At 49.1% G+C, this 22,052-nt stretch overlaps 3 protein-coding genes across 4 annotated transcripts in view; all 3 read right to left on the bottom strand.

The window, feature by feature from the left end:
* PIP5KL1 (phosphatidylinositol-4-phosphate 5-kinase like 1) overlaps positions 1 to 7,739 on the bottom strand; it is a 32,427-nt gene extending 24,688 nt beyond the window's left edge. The window contains exons 1-2 of the mRNA XM_084821256.1: positions 7,566 to 7,739; positions 2,670 to 2,703 (exon numbers count right to left, since the gene is read on the bottom strand). Coding sequence (XP_084677382.1) covers positions 2,670 to 2,675 — 6 coding nt within the window. The 5' untranslated portion in view covers positions 2,676 to 2,703; positions 7,566 to 7,739. The remainder of the gene's footprint in view (positions 1 to 2,669; positions 2,704 to 7,565) is intronic.
* A 1,659-nt stretch (positions 7,740 to 9,398) lies between these two features.
* On the bottom strand, positions 9,399 to 16,314 carry DPM2 (dolichyl-phosphate mannosyltransferase subunit 2, regulatory). 2 transcript variants are annotated; one of them, XM_084820987.1, is made up of 3 exons: positions 16,076 to 16,245; positions 12,495 to 12,597; positions 9,399 to 10,383 (listed from the first exon to the last, which is right to left on the bottom strand). In XM_084820987.1, exons 1-3 carry the CDS (start codon positions 16,187 to 16,189, stop codon positions 10,325 to 10,327), a joined length of 276 nt encoding a protein of 91 aa, XP_084677113.1. In that variant the 5' UTR covers positions 16,190 to 16,245; the 3' UTR covers positions 9,399 to 10,324. The 2 variants fall into 2 exon arrangements, with proteins under 2 accessions (XP_084677113.1, XP_084677114.1); XM_084820988.1 differs by lacking the exon at positions 9,399 to 10,383 and having other exon boundaries at positions 12,289 to 12,597; positions 16,076 to 16,314.
* A 313-nt stretch (positions 16,315 to 16,627) lies between these two features.
* On the bottom strand, positions 16,628 to 19,353 carry LOC146335741 (uncharacterized). Its single transcript, XM_084820986.1, has 2 exons — positions 19,196 to 19,353; positions 16,628 to 19,116 (listed from the first exon to the last, which is right to left on the bottom strand). The coding sequence occupies exons 1-2, from the start codon at positions 19,281 to 19,283 to the stop codon at positions 18,182 to 18,184; spliced, it is 1,023 nt and encodes a 340-aa protein (XP_084677112.1). The 5' UTR covers positions 19,284 to 19,353; the 3' UTR covers positions 16,628 to 18,181.
* Positions 19,354 to 22,052: the final 2,699 nt, after the last annotated feature.

Below are 22,052 nucleotides of genomic sequence, written 5' to 3'. Positions count from 1 at the left end.
TCACAGGGTTGTGGTGAGGATGAAATGGAGAGGAGGGTTATGGACGCAGCCTTGGGTTCCTTGAGGAGGAAAAAAGGCAGAATATAAATGCAATAAATAAATACATTCCTCCATCCTATCACGGTTGTCTTTTGGCAAATGGGCAGGTCACCTAATGCATCACTCCAAAAGAGGAAATACCTCTCACCCCACCCCCCACCCCATGAAAAGAAGACACAGATTTGCACCTTCTCCCTTATCAACCTGCCTGGAGGGCATTCTCCTGGTGGTTCCACACAGATCTATGGGCCAATTAAGAGTCCCCCGGAGAAGAGCCTTCAGTGTGGTGGCCCCCTTCCTATGGAACTCCCTGCCTCTAGAGGTCAGGCAGGTGCCAAAACTGTGCTGAAATAAACAGCTTTATTTCAGGAAGCCTTCCTTGACTGACCAGCTGTGGTTTTATCAGAATTCTGTTTGTTTTTTTAAATAATAATTTTTCATATGGAGTTTCCTTCTTTTATCTTTTTTTCTGTTATTGTTCACTGCTCCAGAATCTGCCTAGATGTGGAGCTGTGTATAAATGTTGTAAATAAATAAGACTGGTATATGCTAATTTATACGTAGAGATGCCAGTTTAGAAATCAGTCCTGTTGCTTACAGAGAAATGCAATACATCTCACCATAGTGACCAGGGGAGCTGTGTGTTGGCTGTGCAGTTGGCTCCCAGGTGATGCTGACTGTGGACAGGCAACTCCAAGGCCCCACCTGCTCTTGCAGGTTCGTAGTGCATCTCTACATGAAAGAAAATACCCAGCAGTTCTACCAGGCCGTCTTTGTTGTGGAACCTTTCCGCACTTACCAGACTGTGACCACGTGATGGTTGAGAGGGGAAGTTTTCAGTTTTCAATGTTCCATATTTCTCAGCGAAACATCGCCATCTAGTGGCTGCTTAATAGCGCAACAAGGATTGTACACAGAGGGGACAATCCAGGATATATTTAAATACCTCATTATCTCTGGATCTTTCTAACATGGAATAATTTATTTATTTATTTAATTTCTATACCGCCCAATAGCCGAAGCTCTCTGGGCGGTATAACCGGGAAATACCGCTGGATGTGCCCCGGAGGTTGCAGATGTTGTGAAAAGGACCCACAAACGTCCCTGAGTGCCTCACCACGAGTGCACGATAAAAGCCTCGTGTGATGACGCCCTGAGAGTTCTTTTGTCTTTACACCTGGCTTGGGCCGGAGAGCCATTCAGACAGAGGACGCCTTCAAGTGGAGGGCAGCTTCCCGATAGCCCTGCAGATAAAGGACCACGACACGCAGCCACCCTAGACACTGAGTTTTAGAAAAATCAAACCGCAAAGGGTCGATTCACACAAACGCCAGGAAAGGAGAAGTTGGCTGACGCTGAGGGCCTGATCCATCCAAGCTGCGGATGGATGTTTGGGGCAGTTTGCGGCGTGGCACCTGAGCCTCCCAAACGCTCTGAAGAGTGTCAGGATTGTGAGCTGGAAAGAGGAGGTGTGGAAATAGGTGAGGGATCACAGAGAAATGGGATGGGGAGGAGGAGGAAGAATGGCCAGAAAGGGTTCCTGGGTACCTGTCGGATTGGAGCCATGATAGCAGGTGGGCTCGATGACTTCTGCGAGAAGCAAGCTGGTGATTCCTGATGATTCTAATCTCCCTAGAAACCATGGAACAGCCTGGAGGTTCCTAGCAAGGCAGGTCAGTGGGGTGTCCAGTGGACCCCATAGGAGTTCCGTCGCAGGAGGAATTGGGTAGGTCTGTGGGCCCAATTTAAGGTACAGGTTTTAGCCTTTCAAGCCCCAAACAGTTTGGGAGCAGGTTATTTGAAGGGTGGCCTATGCCTATAAGAGCCCTCTCACATCTGAAGTTCATAGTCAAGGCCCTTCTCTCTGTCAGACTGATAGGTACCAAGAATGAGGCCTTTTCACTGGTTGCCCCACACCTTTGGAACTCCCTTCCTAAGGAAATATGCATGGCTCTGTCACTGCTGGTCTTTAAAAGAACTTTCAGAGAGATTTTTATTCCAGCCTGCATTTGGTTAACTTTCACATGCTGCGCTTTGATTTTTTTTTTGTAATGGCTGCTGCTTATAAATTAATAGAGTTGATGGAGATTTTATTCGTCAATATTATGCTTTGCATATTTATTTTTTTTTAATCTGTGCAAACCCGCTTTGTGAGGACAACCTGCCATGAAAGGTGGGCTGGAAATCTTTTCAGCAAAAAGCAAACAAGATCTCAGCACCAGGAATTAATTACGGAACTTACTACCACAAGATGTGGTGGCGGCCTAGAAGGCTTTAAAAGGGGATTATACAAATTCACAGAGGATGAGGTCTCCTGATGGGCATTAGTCGTAATACCTAAATGAAAACTAAATTGACATCTACCCTAACCTGGCTTGAGTTCTGTTTTTCTTGGTAGAAAGGCAGGGTACGAATCAAATGATTAAATACACAAAAATATTTCTTATCACCTGGCCCTTTTCATCGGGGGTGCCGGGAACTGAACCTGAGACCTTCTGCATGCAAAAACAGGGTCTCTACTGCTGCACAATGGTCCCTTCCCCACTCACTGTCACCACCACCACCGACCACAACCGTGAACATTTTTCTTTTGCGGGAGGGGGATGCAGCACCAGCGTCAAGAGACTTGCCTCCATGGTCGATTCCAGCGGGAAGGCTCGAACCCTGTCAGCAAAGAAACAGCAAAGGATTCACATCTAAAAGGGGGTGAATTGCAAAGCTCAAAGAACACCATTGAAAATGTGGCCCAAATTCAAACCCTAGCAGGTCATATTTAGTTATTTGGGTGCCAGCGACCCCAAAACCTCAGTTTATCTCCTACACACCATAAGCATCTCCCAGGCTGACGGAAAGCTAAGCCCATCCCTGTGCTGCCTTGCTCAACCACAAACAACCCCTGAAGAGAACCCATGGTCATTGGGCTGTGAACTGTGGTTAACAAACCATGGTTTGTTAGCGCGGCTGGGTTCAGATAACACGATAACCCACGTTTCAACAACAACCCATGTTCCAACAACAACCCACGCTCTACCCATATTCAACCCTTGAGTGTGGGTTATTGTGTTGGCTGAGCCCAGCCAATATGGCTGAATTAGACACCTTAAGGGGTGTCTCTACATTAAGGGGAAATCCCGCAGCCCTACCAGAGCATTTTGCTTCCATTTCTGTGGCGCAATTAGGATTGGCTTCTATAGATTACAAACGCGACGTGGAACTGAAAACACGCTTTCTCAGCAGCCTTGCCGGGGCTTTCTATATTTTTCAGTGGAACAGTACCATCTAGTGGCAGAATTATGGCAATACAGCAGCACTACATACTGTGGACATCGCAGGTTTTTTTTTAAAAAATATTCCAGCTTATCTCCAGTCTTTTTAAAGGCAGGATAACCGGGAAAAACCACTGAAGACCTCCTGGAGGTTTGCAATTCCATGTAAAGGACCCACAAATGTCTGTGAGCGGCCAATCAGGAGCGCACAATAAATGCCTCGTGTAGAAATGGTCAAGAAGATTCAAGGCTTTCAAGCTCTTACGTGCAGACTGGACTGGGGAGGCACATGAGAGGAGGAAAAGGCTTCCAGGGCTTTGGATTAAGAGCTGCAGGAGTGAAAGTCAGAGCAGGCCTGGCCTACCCGGTTATTTTAAAGGATGAACCCTACTTACCTAGTTATTATCTTGGGGTTTCTCACAACCATATGGAGGGAGGAGCATACCTAAAATAAATGTGTGAGTATTTTTTATTATAACTGTTGTTTCTAGAATATGCTAGAACTATGAGTCAGGAACACCATTTCCTGTAAAGCCGCCCTGCTGGGACTCTTCCCTTCTCCCAGCAGTCCTGTCTTTTGAGGTTAGGAAGGTTGGAGATGCCTCAGTTTGTCTCCTACACGCCATAACCATCCCTTGGGCTGATGGAAAGCAAAGCCCGTCCCCGTGCCGCCTTGCTTGACCACAAACAACTCCTGAAGAGAACCCATAGTTTTTGGGATGTGAATTGTGGGTTGTTTGTGGTTAACAAACCATGGTTCGTTAGCACGGCTGGGTTGTTTGTGGTATGTAGGAGACAAACTGCGGCGTCTCCAACCCTCCTACCTCAAGGTGCTGAATGGAAGGAAGGCTTGGCTCGGGGAAGTCTGTTGTCCTTTTGGAGTCGCCAGTTAGAGCGTCAAAAACCTGCATTGAAGGAAGCTTGAAATTTTGATCCCAGGCAGGCTGGCTACTTTTTGTAAAGTCCAAACTTGGGTGGCTGGAAGCCCAATTGGGAGGAGGGTAGAGGCCTCCCACTCTACTTAACAGACAACACGAGGGCTGATTAAGGATCACATCAGACACAGGACGGTGCTACCTGCCCACAGGGAAACCGTGGAAGGAACCTAGTGCTGGCTAACTTCTGGCACGGTGCAAAACCTTCTGGCAGCAATCGCAACTCTCTCGCTACGCTCAATACAAACTGAAATAACTGTGTTCCTGCATAATCCTATAGTGGATGACACATGAACAAGTATGAAAATACAGACGGTTCATGTCAGTGGAGCCGTGAACCCTCTCTGGGTTTCAGCCAGAGCTCTGAAGGAGCTATCCAAGGGGCTGAACCCTATCCCCAAAATGGGCTTAGCACCTTGGAGAGCTCCTTCAGAGTTCTGGCTGAAACCCAGGGCAGATTCACAGCCCTACCGGCATCGGAGAAACCAGCCTCTGCTGGTTAATGCATAGCTAAACATAGCTCTGAATGGGATTGGGACAAAATGCTATTTTGGGCTGCATTCATAGAAGCAGAGCTTCCAAATCCCGGGAAGTACTAGTTCCCCTCTACTCAGCACTGGTTAGGCCTCATCTGGAGCGCTGTGTCCAGTTCTGGGCACCACGCTTGAAGAAGGATGCAGACACGCTGGAGAGGGTTCAGAGGAGGGCAACGAAGGTGATCAGGGGACTGGAAACAAAGCCCTATGAGGAGAGACTAAAGGAACTGGGCATGTTTAGCCTTGGGAAGAGAAGACTGAGGGGAGATAGGATAGCGCTGTTCAAGGACTTGAAAGGCTGTCACAGAGAGGACGGCCAGGATCTCTTCTCGATCATCCCAGAGTGCAGGACACGGAATAATGGGCTCAAGTGACAGGAAGCCAGATTCTGGCTGAACATCAGGAAAAACTTCATGACTGTCAGAGCAATACAACAATGGGACCCATGATCTGGGGAGGTGGTGGGCTCTCCCACACTGGAGGCATTCACTGGACAGCCATCTGTCAGGGATGCTTTGACTTAGATTCCTGCATGGAGCAGGGGGTTGGACTCGATGGTCCTGAAGGCCCCTTCCAACCCTGCTATTCTATCATTCTATGATTCTAACCTATTATAATTCCGGGGCTGCTGTTGTCCATTTCCTTTCAACCAGAGATGGGAGACAATGTCAGCCTGTTCCAGAGATGTATGCTGAACAAGAGAGTGTGTGTGTATGTGTGCGTGTGTGTGTGTATGTGTATGTATATATATATATATATTTCATGGCTCTGGACATTTTGTTAAAATTTAAATGCCAAGTTTCTTAAAATTGCAACCATTTACTACTGAAATACGTGTTTTATGACATTTCTTTATTTAAATAAGGGCACAATCCTATGCATGTTTAGACAGAAAAAAGCCCTACAATTCCCAGCATTCCCCAGCCAGCTGTGCTGGCTGGGGAATGATGGGAGTTGTAGGACTTTTTTCTGTCTAAACATGCATAGGATTGTGCACTAAATATGTTTAATAATTTAAAACGAAGTTTAAAATGCTATTTGCATGATTTTAAAATGCCCTTTTAGTTCATCCCCCACCAGTGAAATTTCCTTTTAAAAAGCCCTGGCCTTAAGGGCTAGAAACTTGCTTTTATTTTTTTTAATGAAAGCTGGGTTTCTCAGAATAAATTTGCAGTATCCATTTCTTCACCTTCTTAAGTACAAGAAATGTGCTATTTGACTTTTCGAGTGAACACTGGGATTCTCAGAACGCCGAATTTTCAGCCCCATATCCCTTTCTGAAATTGCGCAGCGCAGTTGTGACATGGTCACATACACACAGCCCTGCTCTTGCATCACATCTTGGAATGCGGATGGATGCTTTCTTAAAGTACTCATAGAACTTCAGACTTGGAGAGGATAATGAGCATCAGAGACCATCTAGTCCAACCCCGTGATCAATGCAGGATCTGCGATGCAGGATGCAACAACAGCCCAGGCAGATGTCTGTGCAGTTTCCGCTTAAAAACCTCCAATGAAAGAGAGAGCTTGAGGCAGTCTGTTCTACTGTCACAGTCTTACGGTTATGAAATCCCCCCGTGTTTAGCCAAAATGTGCTTCTCTGTGGTTTCCATCCATTACTTTTCATCCTGCACTCTAGAGGCTGAGAATTCTCCACAGGTATAGCCTTAAACACCCCCATTTCCTTAGGGTTTATCTCACTCTTAATCTTTCTGATGACTTTTTAATCTTGGTATATACTTTCTCTCCTAATTTTCCTCACTTAGGAAATGCTTATTTCCAAGGTCTCTCTCTCTCTCTCTCTCTCTCTCCCCCCTCCCCTGTACTTGTACACTCCATACTCTGCCTGGAGTATTTTTCTCCTTTGCTTTTCCTCCAAAGACCATCCCTTTATTCTAGTCCCTTTTCCTCCAAAGACCATCCCTTTATTCTAGTCCCTTTTCCTCCAAAGATCATCCCTTTATTCTAGTCTTGCCATCTGGAGCAACAGAGATCAAGTCTTCCATGGATAAATAATAAAACATGTCAAGATATGTCTTTTATTTCTTGACTGTATGTATTTTATTTCTTGCTCTATCTTGAGCAGGTTGTCAAATAAATTGCAATGAAAGCCAGCCAGGTCATTGTCATCGTCATCATTATCATTATTTAAGTAACAGTTCAGACTGGACTGCGGCAACAGTCTTTTTGACAATCTCTCTCTGCGCAGTGGTGTCCCAAGAAGAGTGATCATTCACTCTTTTTACAGTGAGAAGGGGGAAAGACTGTACTGATTGGGGGGGGGGTCTTTAAAAGATGAATGAAAAGGAAATTCAGAAGCACAGATTGAATTTGCTTGCCGTGACAATGACGGCAAAAGACAAAATGCCAAACTTGACTTTTAGGTCCGGAGCTCAAAATCACATCAAGGCTCCAATCCTATATATGCACATAGGTTAGAGTAAGCCCCGTTTGAACACAGCGAGACATAATTCTGTGTAAACATACCTAGGATGGCATAACAGACCTGCCCTGCAAAGTTGAGAGAGCTCAACTTTGCGAAGAAACAGCTGGAAATTAACCAGTTCTGTAAATGAGCATATTTTCTCATTCCTGCCCAGAGTTTTAGAGGTCTTTCTTACTCAAGCCATGCAAAAGAAGGAATCGGGGTGAGAGGTGGGGAGAATCGCTCCTCTAACTACATATTGACTTTTCTAGATCTTTCCCCAACCCCCAATTAATAGGTCTCTATCCCATCAGATTACTGGGGATTCCTTCCATCACCTCTCCAGTAGACTAAGAGAAATGACCTTATTCCAAGAACAGCTGGAGGCAAGAGGCGGAGGCTTGGGAGGATGTCAGCCTTTGCAGTCCATGACTTTCAGCCGCTCCTTCATCCAGCACACCAGGGGACACAGGACCGCAGCGGCCCTTTCCTTTCAGCTTCCAGCATCCTCCTTCCTGGGCTACCTCTGCGCCTCTGTGCACTGCGGAGAGTCTGATAAGTTCATGACATCAGCCTAGTGCAGCGGAGAGAGCACGCGGGAGGCAGGCCTGGGGAAAATGGGTGGAGGCCCCATCAGCTGGATCCGGCCCCGCCAACTGGATGTGGAGGCCAGGAGGGGGCCCCAAAAAAGGTTCAGAAAGCTGGAAACGTTTCAAAACAACACTCAGCATTTTCCCTGCATGCCTCGCTCGTCTTAACACCTTCGTTTCCACAGCCCTGCAAAAGGAGGTCTGAGAGCGAGGCTTCATCCACGTGGCAGCAGATGCCAGCCACGGGGCCGAAATCGGGTGAACGAAGCAGCGCTGAAGGAAGATTGTGCAAAGCTGCCTTGTGGCAGCTTGGGGGCTCTCGGTCCATCCAGCCCAGGATTTTCTACTCTTGCCGTGGTGCTCTTTGCCATCACGGGTGCTTGGCCCTTTCAGCTGGAGATGCCAAGCGTGAGGTCTCCCACCAAGCCACGATCCCTGCTCAGCAACTGAGCAGGTCAGAAGGACTGGCACTCGATTAAATTCCTCTTAGTCAATCACATGAGTTTCTACCGATTAACCTGGCCCAGGGCTGGAGAACCTGTGGCCCACCAGAACATCTGCACCACCGTATTATTATTGTGGCTACATCTGCATCCTGACTTTCCTCCAAGGAGCCCAAGGTGGCCTGCGTGATCTTCCTCCTCTCCATTTTATCCTCACAACAACCCTGTGAGGTAGATTAGGCTGAGAGGCAGTGACTGGCCCAACATCACCCAATGAGCTTCCATGGCCGAGTGGGGACTAGAACCTGTGTCTTCCTAGTCCCATGCTCTAACCACCCCACCGTGACAGTTCTCAGTTGTTGGACCACAGTTCCCATTATCCCTGACCGCTGGCCACACTGGCTGGGGCTAATGGGAATGGGAGTTCAGCAAGCTGCCCATGCTTATCCTTGCTCTTTCATATACAGATGTCGGAGACATCTCTATATAAAACGGCACCTTCCACTCTATATATCACGGTGCCTTCTACATGGAAAATGGGCGCTTCAACCACGGCACCACAGCCCCTTCCCCGCTATTGCTCCAACCATGACAGTTTGTCATTTGTGGGAAGGGAAGGAACTTGCCTCTGTTGTGGGGAGGTTCAAACCCTTGCTGGAGAACTCACCCAAATCCATTCAAACTTCGGCGAAACATGAGATTGCGCTGTACCGGCAACATTGCATTTTTGTGCCCTTGGAGAAGGTCTTTACCAAAACACGCTGGGCATTTCCTATTTTATTAATGTTTCCTATTTTTCCAGTACCATTTTGAGGCCTCGACTCTGTGTGTGTGTGTGTGTGTGTGTGTGGTGTGAGCTTCCTTTGCAATCATTGGCCACACATTTTGGGAAGCAGAAGTTAGCTTTCTTAGTGAGCTGCAGGGGAGAATTCTGCCTGCACACTTTTCTCCTGGTATTTCCAAAAGCAAAGGGGCCAGAGGCTGACTTTGTGAAACAGAACCTGGACTTCCAGGGAGGGATCTGGATTATCCCCAAGGAAGAGCTGAGCCTCTCACAAGCCCGCCGGGGCTACGGCCGTCTCCCCAACAAGGCAGACAGACGTTCTTTGGGTGGCCTTTTAACATACAAGCACAGGAACTACACAACAAAGAGGGAGATCCTGCAACACTTTATCCACAGTCCGTGTTTTATTCCCAAAGCTCTCAAGAACCCAGTGCACACAGCCAAAGGGGGTGGGAGGAATTGGAGGAACCCTGAACAGGTGATAGGAAAACCATTTTATTGCAAAAAAGCTCAACACGTTTCAGGCAGGAAATCCATCTTCCACTATAAAATCAAGCACATAAATGCTAATCCACTTTCCTCCGTCTTTTGAGTGCAAGAAGAAAACCAGGAGGGGGCACCATTAAGCTTTTTTTGGCAAAAGATTCTACCTGCTTGGCCATCCCTGCATTATTCAAGCAGGACGGCCAACTTGTCCGGGCTCATGCCTATACCCCCATTTAACAGACATACAAACTGAACTGCAGAGCCACTCCCCAAACCCAGCTAACGGGTCCAAAAGGATATTATGACTAGGAAACCACAGCAATACCCCAGGACAACAGTGGGCCGCACTGGTGTGCCGCTTGAACCCTTTGGGAAAACCAGACCAAAACCCGGGCTGCAAGCATTAAGCTGAGTGTTGCTTTTGGTCCGGGCCTGTCAGGCAACTTGCAAACTGTGCTCGGTGCTCTACAGCAGGGGTCCCCAACCCCTGGGCCATGGACCAGTACCAGTCCGTGGCCTGTCAGCAACCAGGCCGCAGGGGTGTGCAAAACCCCCTCACCCACATATCCCAACGAGCAGCACAGAAGAGCAGCATCTGCGTTTTTCCAGGAGAAGTGGCTTGGAATCCCTTTGGTCCACACAGCAGAACCGACGCCCACGTTGGCATAGGCTGACGAAGACAACGCTCACGTTCCACTGCCCTTCCCAGCACCTGCTGGGACCTCCTAGTTCCTGGGTGCTGAATGGTCCCCCCAAAACCACACTCCCAGCACCAACAGCCCGGCGGCGTCTCCTCAGCTCTTCTTCCACGTTGCCACCTTCAGGCCACCTTCTTTGCAGATTTTCGGTTCTTCCACGAGACGATGGCAATAAAAGCTCCTACCAACACAGAAAAGAGGAACTTAATTCGGCAAATGCCAGGGCCGGCCCTCCCATGAGACAAAGAGAGGCAGCTGCCTCAGTAAGCAGATCTGGCGTGTCCCGAAAAGGCAGCAAATCGTTATTTAATTTATTATTTTTTAATATAATGATTTTTTTAAAGAAAAACAAAACACAACAACAACATAAACACACAATACACATACATTAAAATATCTCTTAAGATTGTAAGATATCTACCTTTGGCTCCCCTTACACAACAAATGCTTATTATTATTCTGTAGTTCTTATCTTAGTTGCATATCATACATTGAGTTCAGACGTTATCTCATTTCTCTCCTAATTTTAACAACTGAAAAAAGAGAATTAACCATCTCAAAGTTCAAAATCCACATACACAGATATCATTTTTCTCTATTTCTTGTACAAATTCTATAAAAGGTTTCCAGTCTAACATAAATGTAGTTATTGATCCTTCTTTAATTATAATAGTAAGTTTTGCCACCTCTGCCAGCTCCATCATTTTCATGATCCGCTCACTCACAGTTGGTGCTGTTTCATTCTTCCACTTGTGCGCATACAATAACCTTGCAGCCGTTGTCATGCAGAGAAAGAGGGTTCCCCCCTTCTCTTTTACGTGTTTATCTATTAGTCCCAATAAAAAAGTCTCTGGCTTTAGTTCTATAGTAGTCTTTAATATTCTTTGCGCTAAAAACTGCATTCATTTCCAAAATGTTTTAGCTTTTTTACAAGTCCACCATAAATGATAAAACGTTCCTTCTTGATCTTGTTATTTAATTTAATCTATTATTGTATTATTATTACTATTATTATTAATTATTTTACTGTCAGGGACGTGGGGAGCAGTTTGTGGGATTTCCCACCTCGTGTGCCAAAATCCTTTGGCTGGCTTGGGTGCTGTGCACCTTGCTTGGGGGCGGGAGCACCATTTGCTGCTTTGCTTCCGGCAGCGAAATATCTTGGGCCACTTCAAGCTCCGTCCAGGAGAATGGAGAAAAGCAGCTGTTCTGGGGCCAGAGAACTGTGGGAACTTGAAAGGAAGCTGTGCCCCAATGCAACTCTTATCTGGACATTATATGGGCAGGGGGGGAACCCTGTCGTTTTCCTGCTAGGCTTTAATGTAGGCCTTCACTGCCTGTTCTCGTAGGACAGAATGAACACAAATGAACGAACGGACATGGGCAGGGAAGACAAACTTATACAGAGGCTTCCGTGCTGCTCTCCCGGTGCCCTGAGCCACTCAGAGCAGCTGCCGACAAGGAAGGACTATAATACAGCGTAAAACAAACATCCTAATGGGCTTTCTCCTGCGCTGCTCCCAAACTGTGGAACGATACAGGCCCACGACGATTGGCCCACATTCTCTTGGCTTTTGGAAGCCGTGCAAAGACCCGTCTTTCTTACGGTACCCTGTTAAATTAGATCGTGGCTTTAACGCAGGGGCAAACAACCTTTCCAGCCTTCTCCATTGTCTGCTGGGGCCGCAAATGCGCATGCACACACACGCTCTTCCTCTCTCCCCCACACATCCATCTCGGCACGCAGCAATGGGGAGTTTTAAACCTCCCCTGCCTGCCCACAGAGATCTAGGGATTGCCTGGCCGGGGGGGGGGGGAGCAATTGCCACCAAGATAGTTAGTCCGCCACGGCTAGCAAGAGGAAAACAGCAATCTCAGAAGCCAGGGAACAGTTTCTCCCCCAGAGCCCACTTCATCAGCTGGCTCATGGAGAAAAGTGGGTAGCATCCTGCCCACTTTGGGGGCCGCACAGGGAGCGGCTGAGGGCGAAAGGTTGTGTGCCCCGGCTTTAATGTTTTACTGTTTCTAACACTCTTGTTTCTGGCCGTCTTAAGGTTTTATTGTTTTACATTTAAATCCTCCTTGGTTGATTTTTAGGGTGGTATATAAATGTTAATAATAAATAAAATTATATACATTATATACATACAATTATCATTAGAATACGCACACAGAGAGACATCTATATATACAAGCATCGCTGTGTGACCAGGCGAAATGTCCCCGGCTGAAGCTCTCGCTCCACGCTTCCACTCTGTATACACCGTGACGGCAGACACAGTCCCGACTCACCTACAAAGAGCAACAATAGGAGTCCTGCAACCACAGGGATGATCACCGAGAACTCCCGCGGCAAGAAGTACTTGTGAATCAGGTGGTCGCTCTCAATGAAGGGCTGAAGAGACAAACGAACAAGGCGAAGAGCCATCGCTCAGTGTGACAGAGCACATGCTTGGCATACAGCAAGTCCAAGGTTCGATCCCCGGCTTTCTCCAGGTAGGGCGAGGAAAGAATCCTGCCTGAAACCCTGGAGAGCTGCTGCCAGTCAGTGTCGACAATACTGGGCTAGGTGGACCAAGGGTCTCACTCAGTATAAGGCAGCTTCCTGGGTTCCTATGTAAGAGCCTAAGAACATGAGAAGAGCCGTGCTGGATCAGACCAAGGGTCCATCTAGTCCAGCGTTCTGTTCTCACAGCTGCCAACCAGCTGCCCAAGGGAGACCCACAAGCAGGACAGGAGTGCAACAGCACCCTCCCGCCCGTGTTCCCCAGCCACTGGTGTACACAAGACATAATGCCTCTGCTGCTGGAGGCAGCATGGAGACATCAGGACTAGTAGCCACTGCTAGCTTTATCCTCCAGGAATTTGTCTAACCCCTTTTGAAAGCCACGCGAATTGGTGTCCATCACTACGTCTTGTGGAAGTGAATTCTATAGTTTGACTTTGCGCTGTGTGAAAAAGTCCTTCCTTTCATCTCTCCTGAATCTCCCACCATTCAGCTTCATGGGAGGACCCCTTTGGGTTCTAGTATTATGAGAGGGGGAGAAAACTGCTTTCTCCACAGCCCCCTTAATTTTGTACACCTCTAGCATGTCTCCTCACAGGGGAGACTTACTCCCTGAAAGTAATCCACGGGAAGAGGAAAAGAAGCTTTCCATCTCTCCCTCCAGGTAGCCTTAAAACGGTTCCCATCTAGGGTGAGCGTTTCATCAGCTTCATTTTTTTTATAAGAACTTTACAAAATGCACAAGTTTCTCCAAAAATGAGATGGGAAGAACTTGAGATTTTTTTTAAAAAAAAAATGAATGTGGGAGAAAGCAAAATGTATAGATTCACCCATCCAGGCACAGGGCTTGGAGTACTTTGCTCTTGAAAGGTCTGCATTTGAATCCCTGCGCATTCAACCACGTTTGTGGTGCTGAATGGGCTCACATTACAGGAAGCCAGATTCCGGCTGAACATCAGGAAAAACTTCCTGACTGTTAGAGCAATACGACAATGGAAGCCATTCCCTGGGGAAGTGGTGGGCTCTCCCACCATGGAGGTATTCAAGACGAGGCTGGACAGCCACCTGTCAGGGATGCTCTGACTCGGATTCCTGCACTGACCAGGGGTTGGGCTCGATGGTCTTACAGGCCCCTTCCAGCCCTACTCTTCTATGCTTCTATGAATTAGCTTTGCCATTTCTTTTTTTCTCTGACAGGCTCCTCATCTTTAACGGCCACGTGGCAGGCAGGTACAGTGTGGTCCCCGTCATGCTTGGAAGAGCCATACCGACTGAATACGGCTGGTGCACATGGGTGAGAATTTCATTCGGTTTGTTGTCTGAGCAAGACCTACCCAGGTTCGCAAATGTCTTCATGAACAAGGTGGCAGAAAAGCAGCATGAGAGGAAGCGAAACTAAAGAGATCCAGCAGGCCCTGTTCTTACCTATGCCCAGCATTCCCCTCCTTTTTTTTTGCATTCAGCCTCTGTGAAGGCTGAAGGGCTCCGACCCTAAGTTTGCCATGGTAGAGCGCCAGCTTTGCTCGCAGAAAGTCCCAGGTGCACGTTGAAGAGACGCAAAGGAGAGGAAAGGCCCAGGAGCATGACAAGAGCTCAAAAGGATAATCTCCTTGGAACAGAGAGCCAATGGATCCCTGGGTGATCTCTGCCCAGCTCTGTAGCTTCAAAGCTCACTGGCTGAATCAGAGCCGGCGCCAAGGGTAAGCATGGTCAGGCACCTGGCAAGGGCCCACACACCGGCAGGGGCCCACTGGCAAGAGCCCCCTGGATTCCTCCTCCTCTTCACCCTTGCGGCCTGCTTGTTCTCCTGCCCCTCACTCTGCCCGAGACAGCGGCGGTGGTGAGAAGGAGCAGCAGCAGACGCCCCGGCCTCCTTGCTCCCTGGCTGTCTGCCTGTCGAGCCAGCGAGGGGCAGCAGTGCGGCGAAACACAAGGAGTGTTGAAGGTTTATTTTAAGTTTTATTATTATATAACACTATATTTCTTCTAATTATTATTGTTGTTGTTGTTGTTATTAATATAGGCTACTGGGAATGAACTGTAGACCTGTTTCTTTGATATAAAATTGATGATATGATATTGAATTGTAAGGTTGTTTATTAAACTGTAAGATTGTTAAGGTTATAGATATAGTTTTTAAAATAGAATGGCATCGGAGGCCGGGGGGTATTGGAGTTTAAACTTAATTCTTTAAAGGGGAGGGGAAGGGGGAGGGAAGGGGAAAGAATCTTCTTTTTTCTTCACTTCCTTTCCTCCTCCCTTTCCCCCTTTTTCCCCTCCTTCTTCTTCCTTCTCTTTTTGTTATTGTGGTGTCCTCATCAGAATATTGTATTGTTGGGAAACTGCAGTATTGATCAGGTTGCTGGTAATTTTGGTATTGTTTATTTCATAAAGATAAAATAAATAAAAATATATGCAAAAAGAAAGAGAAACAGGAGGAAGACGGAGAGCTGCAGGTGACCGTGGTGGTGGGATTGTAGATTCAGCGAGGGAGGGGCACACTCAGGGCGTCTTGACCAAGGGTCCTCAAAAACCCGGAGACAGTAGCGGGTGGTGTACTCGCTATGGCGAGCACAAATGGGGCATCCCGGCGAGGCTCTGCCCACAGGCGAGCCTCTGCCCGCTTGGCCCCTGCCTGCTTTCCCCGCAGCGCACAGCGATGCAATGTGGTGGAACGCAAACAGGGTCGCTCCCAGCACTAGCATGAAACGACGCAACAGGATGCTGCAGGCTGGGCTGTAGCCGAACCCAGTGGAGGCGGGTGGCTCCGATGACAGTGAGGAGGTGAATCCGCTCTGGGTTTCAGTCAGAACCAGCCAGAACCCTAAAGGAGCTCCTTTAGAGTTCTGACTAAAACCTGGAGTGGGTTCACCGCCCCACTGACATGGGAGCCCCCTGCCTCTATTGACCAAACCTACAATAGATCTGTAGAGGAGGCCCGGCCTATCCTTCCATCTCTGTCGACACCTGTTGCAGGGCCTTCTTGGCAATGGCTCTGATACGGTCAAACGCCCAGGTCAGAGCCGCCTGGTCAAGCTCTGCAAGCAACTTTCAGGGTAGAGAATGTTCCAAATTCTCCCCACACTCCGTGCCCCAGTTCTCATTGGCCAAAAAACTGACACTCACATACGTCATCCAGTGACGTATGGCTAAGAGTGCTGCAGTAGGCCCAGGTTCCACCCTCCCCTGTCTCAGCCATGGAGCCTGTTGGATGGTATCAGACCAATCGCTCTCTCTCAGCTTAACCTCCCTCACAGGGATGGTGTGAAGATAAACGGAAGGGGAAGCTCATATACGCCACCTTGAGCTCCTTAGAGGAAAGGAGGGGTGGAAATGCAATGAATAAATATGCAAGGAGAGTACGTACCAGTATGATAATCCAGGTGGTATAGTACGCAAAGAGAACGAGGCTGAAGGCTACCAGACCATACCCCACCAACTGGTCAGTTGCTGTGGCCTGAAGAAGAAAACATGGGGTCATTCTGATGATAAGACAATCAAGATACGATGCACAAAACAGCAGATTTAAGACCTCAACGGCACTCAGGTCACCTGCATGATCAGAACCGTTAAACAAATGTGACGTGGCAGTTAGGAAACAGACCGGTTATTCCTAGCAAACAGGGATCTATAAACAGAGTTATTGGGCCGCCACTGGAGACAGCCAGGGGAGCCCCTAGTATACTCCACCACAGGAATAATAACGTTTGTTTGTAAAGCCCCAGCAGCGCAAGAGGCTGGATCCAGATTTAGGCTGGATCACCGGCGCTGACGGAAGTGGATTTCCTTGCTCCCTCCTTCCCATGGCAGCCCCTCCAGCCCCCTGCTGAATGTGGGGAGGTGATCCCCAAAACCTGGGCCAAGGGAGCTTCTCTGAACAGAACCCATCCTCTTGCGGAAGGCTGATCCTGGAACCCACGTAAGGAAGGCAGAGTGCAAAGTGGATCCATGTAGTCCGGCTAGATCAGCCTCCTGAACCCTGGCGCCCTCGAGGTGTGCTGGCAGTAGTCTAGATGTGTTGCATGACTACAACTCCCAGCATTCCCAGCTGGCCTGTGCTGACTGGCCACAAATAATGGGGGTCACCGTTTCACACATTTAGCGGAACACCGGTGCACAGCACTGCAGCCTTACGGCGCAATCCTGTGCGTGCCTATCCAGGAAAAAAGCCCCACAGCTCCCAGCATGCCCTGGGTGTGCCTCGCCAGGGAAAGCCCCACAGCTCCCAGCATGGCCCGGGCGTGCCTAGCCGGGGAAAGAAGCCCCACAGCTCCCAGCATGCGCTGGGCGTGCCTAGCCGGGGAAAGAAGCCCCACAGCTCCTAGCATCCCCAGCACAGCAACATTCGCCAAGGCTGCAGTCCTGCGCGTGTTTAGCCAGGAAAAAAGCCCCACAGCTCCCAACATGGCCTGGGTGTGCCTCGCCAGGAAAGAAGCCCCACAGCTCCCAGCATGCGCTGGGCGTGCCTAGCCGGGGAAAGAAGCCCCACAGCTCCCAGCATCCCCAGCACAGCCACATTCGCCAAGGCTGCAGTCCTGTGCGTGTTTAGCCAGGAAAGAAGCCCCACAGCTCCCAGCATCCCCAGCACAGCAACATTCGCCAAGGCTGCAGTCCTGCGCGTGTTTAGCCAGGAAAAAAGCCCCACAGCTCCCAACATGGCCTGGGCGTGCCTCGCCAGGAAAGAAGCCCCACAGCTCCCAGCATGCGCTGGGCGTGCCTAGCCGGGGAAAGAAGCCCCACAGCTCCCAGCATCCCCAGCACAGCAACATTCGCCAAGGCTGCAGTCCTGCGCGTGTTTAGCCAGGAAAAAAGCCCCACAGCTCCCAGCATGACCCGAGTGTGCCTAGCTGGGGAAAAAAGCCCCACAGCTCCCAGCATGCGCTGGGCGTGCCTAGCCGGGGAAAGAAGCCCCACAGCTCCCAGCATCCCCAGCACAGCAACATTCGCCAAGGCTGCAGTCCTGTGCGTGTTTAGCCAGGAAAGAAGCCCCACAGCTCCCAGCATCCCCAGCACAGCAACATTCGCCAAGGCTGCAGTCCTGCGCGTGTTTAGCCAGGAAAAAAGCCCCACAGCTCCCAACATGGCCTGGGTGTGCCTCGCCAGGAAAGAAGCCCCACAGCTCCCAGCATGCGCTGGGCGTGCCTAGCCGGGGAAAGAAGCCCCACAGCTCCCAGCATCCCCAGCACAGCAACATTCACCAAGGCTGCAGTCCTGCGCGTGTTTAGCCAGGAAAAAAGCCCCACAGCTCCCAGCATGACCCGAGTGTGCCTAGCTGGGGAAAAAAGCCCCACAGCTCCCAGCATGCGCTGGGCGTGCCTAGCCGGGGAAAGAAGCCCCACAGCTCCCAGCATCCCCAGCACAGCCACATTCGCCAAGGCTGCAGTCCTGTGCGTGTTTAGCCAGGAAAGAAGCCCCACAGCTCCCAGCATCCCCAGCACAGCCACATTCGCCAAGGCTGCAGTCCTGCGCGTGTTTAGCCAGGAAAAAAGCCCCACAGCTCCCAACATGGCCTGGGCGTGCCTCGCCAGGAAAGAAGCCCCACAGCTCCCAGCATGCGCTGGGCGTGCCTAGCCGGGGAAAGAAGCCCCACAGCTCCCAGCATCCCCAGCACAGCCACATTCGCCAAGGCTGCAGTCCTGCGCGTGTTTAGCCAGGAAAGAAGCCCCACAGCTCCCAGCATCCCCAGCACAGCCACATTCGCCAAGGCTGCAGTCCTGCGCGTGTTTAGCCAGGAAAGAAGCCCCACAGCTCCCAGCATCCCCAGCACAGCCACATTCGCCAAGGCTGCAGTCCTGCGCGTGTTTAGCCAGGAAAGAAGCCCCACAGCTCCCAGCATCCCCAGCACAGCCACATTCGCCAAGGCTGCAGTCCTGCGCGTGTTTAGCCAGGAAAGAAGCCCCACAGCTCCCAGCATCCCCAGCACAGCCACATTCGCCAAGGCTGCAGTCCTGCGCGTGTTTAGCCAGGAAAGAAGCCCCACAGCTCCCAGCATCCCCAGCACAGCCACATTCGCCAAGGCTGCAGTCCTGCGCGTGTTTAGCCAGGAAAGAAGCCCCACAGCTCCCAGCATCCCCAGCACAGCCACATTCGCCAAGGCTGCAGTCCTGCGCGTGTTTAGCCAGGAAAGAAGCCCCACAGCTCCCAGCATCCCCAGCACAGCCACATTCGCCAAGGCTGCAGTCCTGCGCGTGTTTAGCCAGGAAAGAAGCCCCACAGCTCCCAGCATCCCCAGCACAGCCACATTCGCCAAGGCTGCAGTCCTGCGCGTGTTTAGCCAGGAAAGAAGCCCCACAGCTCCCAGCATCCCCAGCACAGCCACATTCGCCAAGGCTGCAGTCCTGCGCGTGTTTAGCCAGGAAAGAAGCCCCACAGCTCCCAGCATCCCCAGCACAGCCACATTCGCCAAGGCTGCAGTCCTGCGCGTGTTTAGCCAGGAAAGAAGCCCCACAGCTCCCATCATCCCCAGCACAGCCACATTCGCCAAGGCTGCAGTCCTGCGCGTGTTTAGCCAGGAAAACACTATGTTGGCTGAGGAATGCTGGGAGTCGCTGGACTTTTTTCTTCTGGCTGAGCATGCAGAAGAATGCAGCCGTGGCGAGTTTTGCAAAACCTGGGCAGTTGGCCAATTATTTTAAACCGACACAATTTGGGAGAAGCGGAGGGGGGGGGATATTGCAACCCTAGAATGTTAATTGCAAATAAATGAAGCCACCCCCCTTCTCCAAGCCCAGCTAGATGATGCCCCAGAAAGGGGAGAGGAGCAGAAATGGTCTCCCTCCCACCCACCTACCCACCGACACACCCACCTACCTACCTACCGGAGTCTGACCCTGGGCAGAGAAAACTCACCATTGCAACTTCCCCCTCTGCCAGGGCTGCTCTGCCCTGCCAAGGCGGATCCCCCTTCCGGCCAGGCCGTCCAATCACAACCCGCAGAGCCAGAAAAAGCAGGAGACCGAGAAGTCAGCCGGCGCACAGCCATAGAGATAAGTCGGAAGGGAAAGGTTCGCGGCGGCACACACTTCCGGGAAAATGTAAAGCCGCTACCAACTCCATCCGTAAATCAGGTGAGCCTTTCCCAGCCTGGTGCTCGGGCTGCAAATCCCACCAGCCCCGGCCAGCTGGGAGTGGCAGCCCAACACAGCTGGAGGGCGCCAGGCTGGGGAAGGCTGAAGCGGGCTGAGCCCCATGAGCGCGTTTCCTGTCTCAGCACAATTTTATTTTTGTTTTTTATTTTATTTTATTTTATTTTATTCTGACAGCTGGGCTGTTGTACGCCGCTCTTATCCCTCTCGGTCCAGCCTGCAGTAGATGGGCTGAGCGGGCTGCATTTGCACTGGAATTTGCATCAGGCAGGGGAGTTTTTGCAATGCTGAAACACTAATTCAGGGTGCGATCCCATGCATGGGTAGACAGGGGAAAAAGAAGTCCTGCAACTCCCAGCGTTCCTCCAAACTCCCTAGGGCATGCTGGGAATGGTAGGACTGTTTTCTGTGCATGGGGTTGCACCCTAAGTTATTTCATAGGAAGGAAGGCTGGAGTTAGAAAGAGCAGGAAGGCCTCTTTCTTTCTTTCTTTCTTTCTTTCTTTCTTTCTTTCTTTCTTTCTTTCTTTTTACTTATTAAATTTATTAATCGCCCATCTGGCCAGTCACCCAGCCACTCTGGGCGATGTACAACAATAAAAACAGTTTATACAATAAAACTCAACATTAAAAACATCACCTTCCTAAAATTACCCTAGCCCACCCCAAATGCCTGCCTGAACAACCATGTTTTTAATGCGTGACGGAAGCTCATTAAAGGGGGTATGGCGGAGTTCCCTAGGGAGGGAGTTCCGCAGAGTGGGGGCCACCACAGAGAAGGCCCTCTCCCTCGTCCTCACCAGCCTAGCTGTCCTGGGTGATGGGACAGAGAGACGGCCATCCGAGGCTGATCTTGTTGAGCGGCCCGTCTGGTGTTGCTGGAGGCGCTCTTTGCTGCTGCACTTGCTTGGATGGTGCCCCATGACATCACCGCTTCTTTGAAACCCAGGATTTCTCTATTGATTTCTATGGGGAAGTCTCAGTCCTGCCTGGGGGTGGGCTGGAGGATGGGGAAAGAAAGATTCAAAAACGCCTTCTCAGCTTCCCCCCTCTTTTCTCTTTTCTTTAAATCCTTTCTTTTTAAAATGGGTATGATATGCAATGTATACACTCATTTATATATCTAGTACAAAATATCTTACTGATTGTTGTGAGGCTGATTTTAAGCTTTATTATTATATAAAATTATAAAATTTATTACTGATTTGTTTTTATTATATATCCTTTTAAAACTCCTTTAAAATATTATTACTATTATTACTGGTTAGTAAGATTTTTGGCTGGTTAAATTAAGCTTTATTACTACGTGTTAGGGCAATATATGGTTACTGGAGATGAATTGTAGGCCTGCTTGCTTGTTATAAGACTGATATGATATTGAAATGTTAGGTTGATTATTTACGCTATACTCAGTTGTAATATTGCCAGTGTTATAGATATAATTTTTAAGCAGAATGGGATTTGAAGTTTCTGTGTAATGGAGTTTAAATTTAGTTTCTTTAAATAATTATTTATATTTTTTCATGTTTTTTTCCCCTCTTCCTTCTCCTTCCTCTGTTTTCTCTTTCTTTTCCGTTATTGCTGTGTCCTTTTAAGAATACTATATTGTTGGGAAATTGTAGTTATTGATTAGGTTGCTGGTATTGTTTATTTCATTTATAGAGTTAAAAAATAGAATAAAAAGTATTTTTAAAAAAATGGCGTCTCAGAGTGAACCAGGAAATCACGTATCCAGACTGTGATATGGTCCCCTCCGCACTTTTGTGGGCCGCGTAATTCTTTCGATGGACAAGAGATTTTCTAGGCGATGGAGAAGGCCCTCTTCTGGAGCATAGATATACTAACCTTCTTTAATGGTTAGAGTGATAGATAGGGCTCTAACCATTAGAGTTTTCCATCCTCCCTGCTGAAAAGAGCAGAAGTGAAAGCTGTCCTTGCAAAACAGTAGAGAAATCCAATATTTTAGCATAGGTGTGATTGGCAGCACCTTGCTGCCCCCCCCCCCCCCCGGCAAAAGTTAGTAGCTGTGATGAGAGTTCATGAATTTTCTAACTCAGGTCTTCTTGTGTGTAGTGTGGCAGCATCTGTATCTGTAATATTTCTAGTGTGTTTATCATATTTAAGGTAAATGATGTGGAGGCTTAATTCTCCCCACCCCCAAAGGAACAAGCCTCAACTTTCCATCACTGAATTTTCACCCTATTTTTCCTATCTCTGTGGTGAAAACCCAAAGCAATTTGAGATCATAAGTGCCAATAAG

The sequence above is a fragment of the Heloderma suspectum genome, chromosome 14 (assembly GCF_057233095.1).
Source record: "Heloderma suspectum isolate Gila_16-S chromosome 14, 16-S_ref, whole genome shotgun sequence".
In the NCBI taxonomy this organism is placed as follows: domain Eukaryota; kingdom Metazoa; phylum Chordata; class Lepidosauria; order Squamata; family Helodermatidae; genus Heloderma; species Heloderma suspectum.
The sequence above is the reverse complement of the archived record's forward strand: the minus strand, read 5'-3'. Positions and strand labels throughout refer to the sequence as shown.

Excerpts from the sequence above, each read along its gene's own strand:
- LOC146335741 (XM_084820986.1), bottom strand. The coding sequence starts at position 19,283 with ATGCTCAGCCAGAAGAAAAAAGTCCAGCGACTCCCAGCATTCCTCAGC. Across the intron at positions 19,117-19,195 it reads TAAACACGCGCAGGACTGCA|CCTTGGCGAATGTGGCTGTG; the intron begins GCCTTGGCGAAT and ends GCAGGACTGCAG.
- DPM2 (XM_084820988.1), bottom strand. The coding sequence starts at position 16,189 with ATGACCCCATGTTTTCTTCTTCAGGCCACAGCAACTGACCAGTTGGTG. Across the intron at positions 12,598-16,075 it reads CCACCTGGATTATCATACTG|CCCTTCATTGAGAGCGACCA; the intron begins GTACGTACTCTC and ends TTGTCTCTTCAG.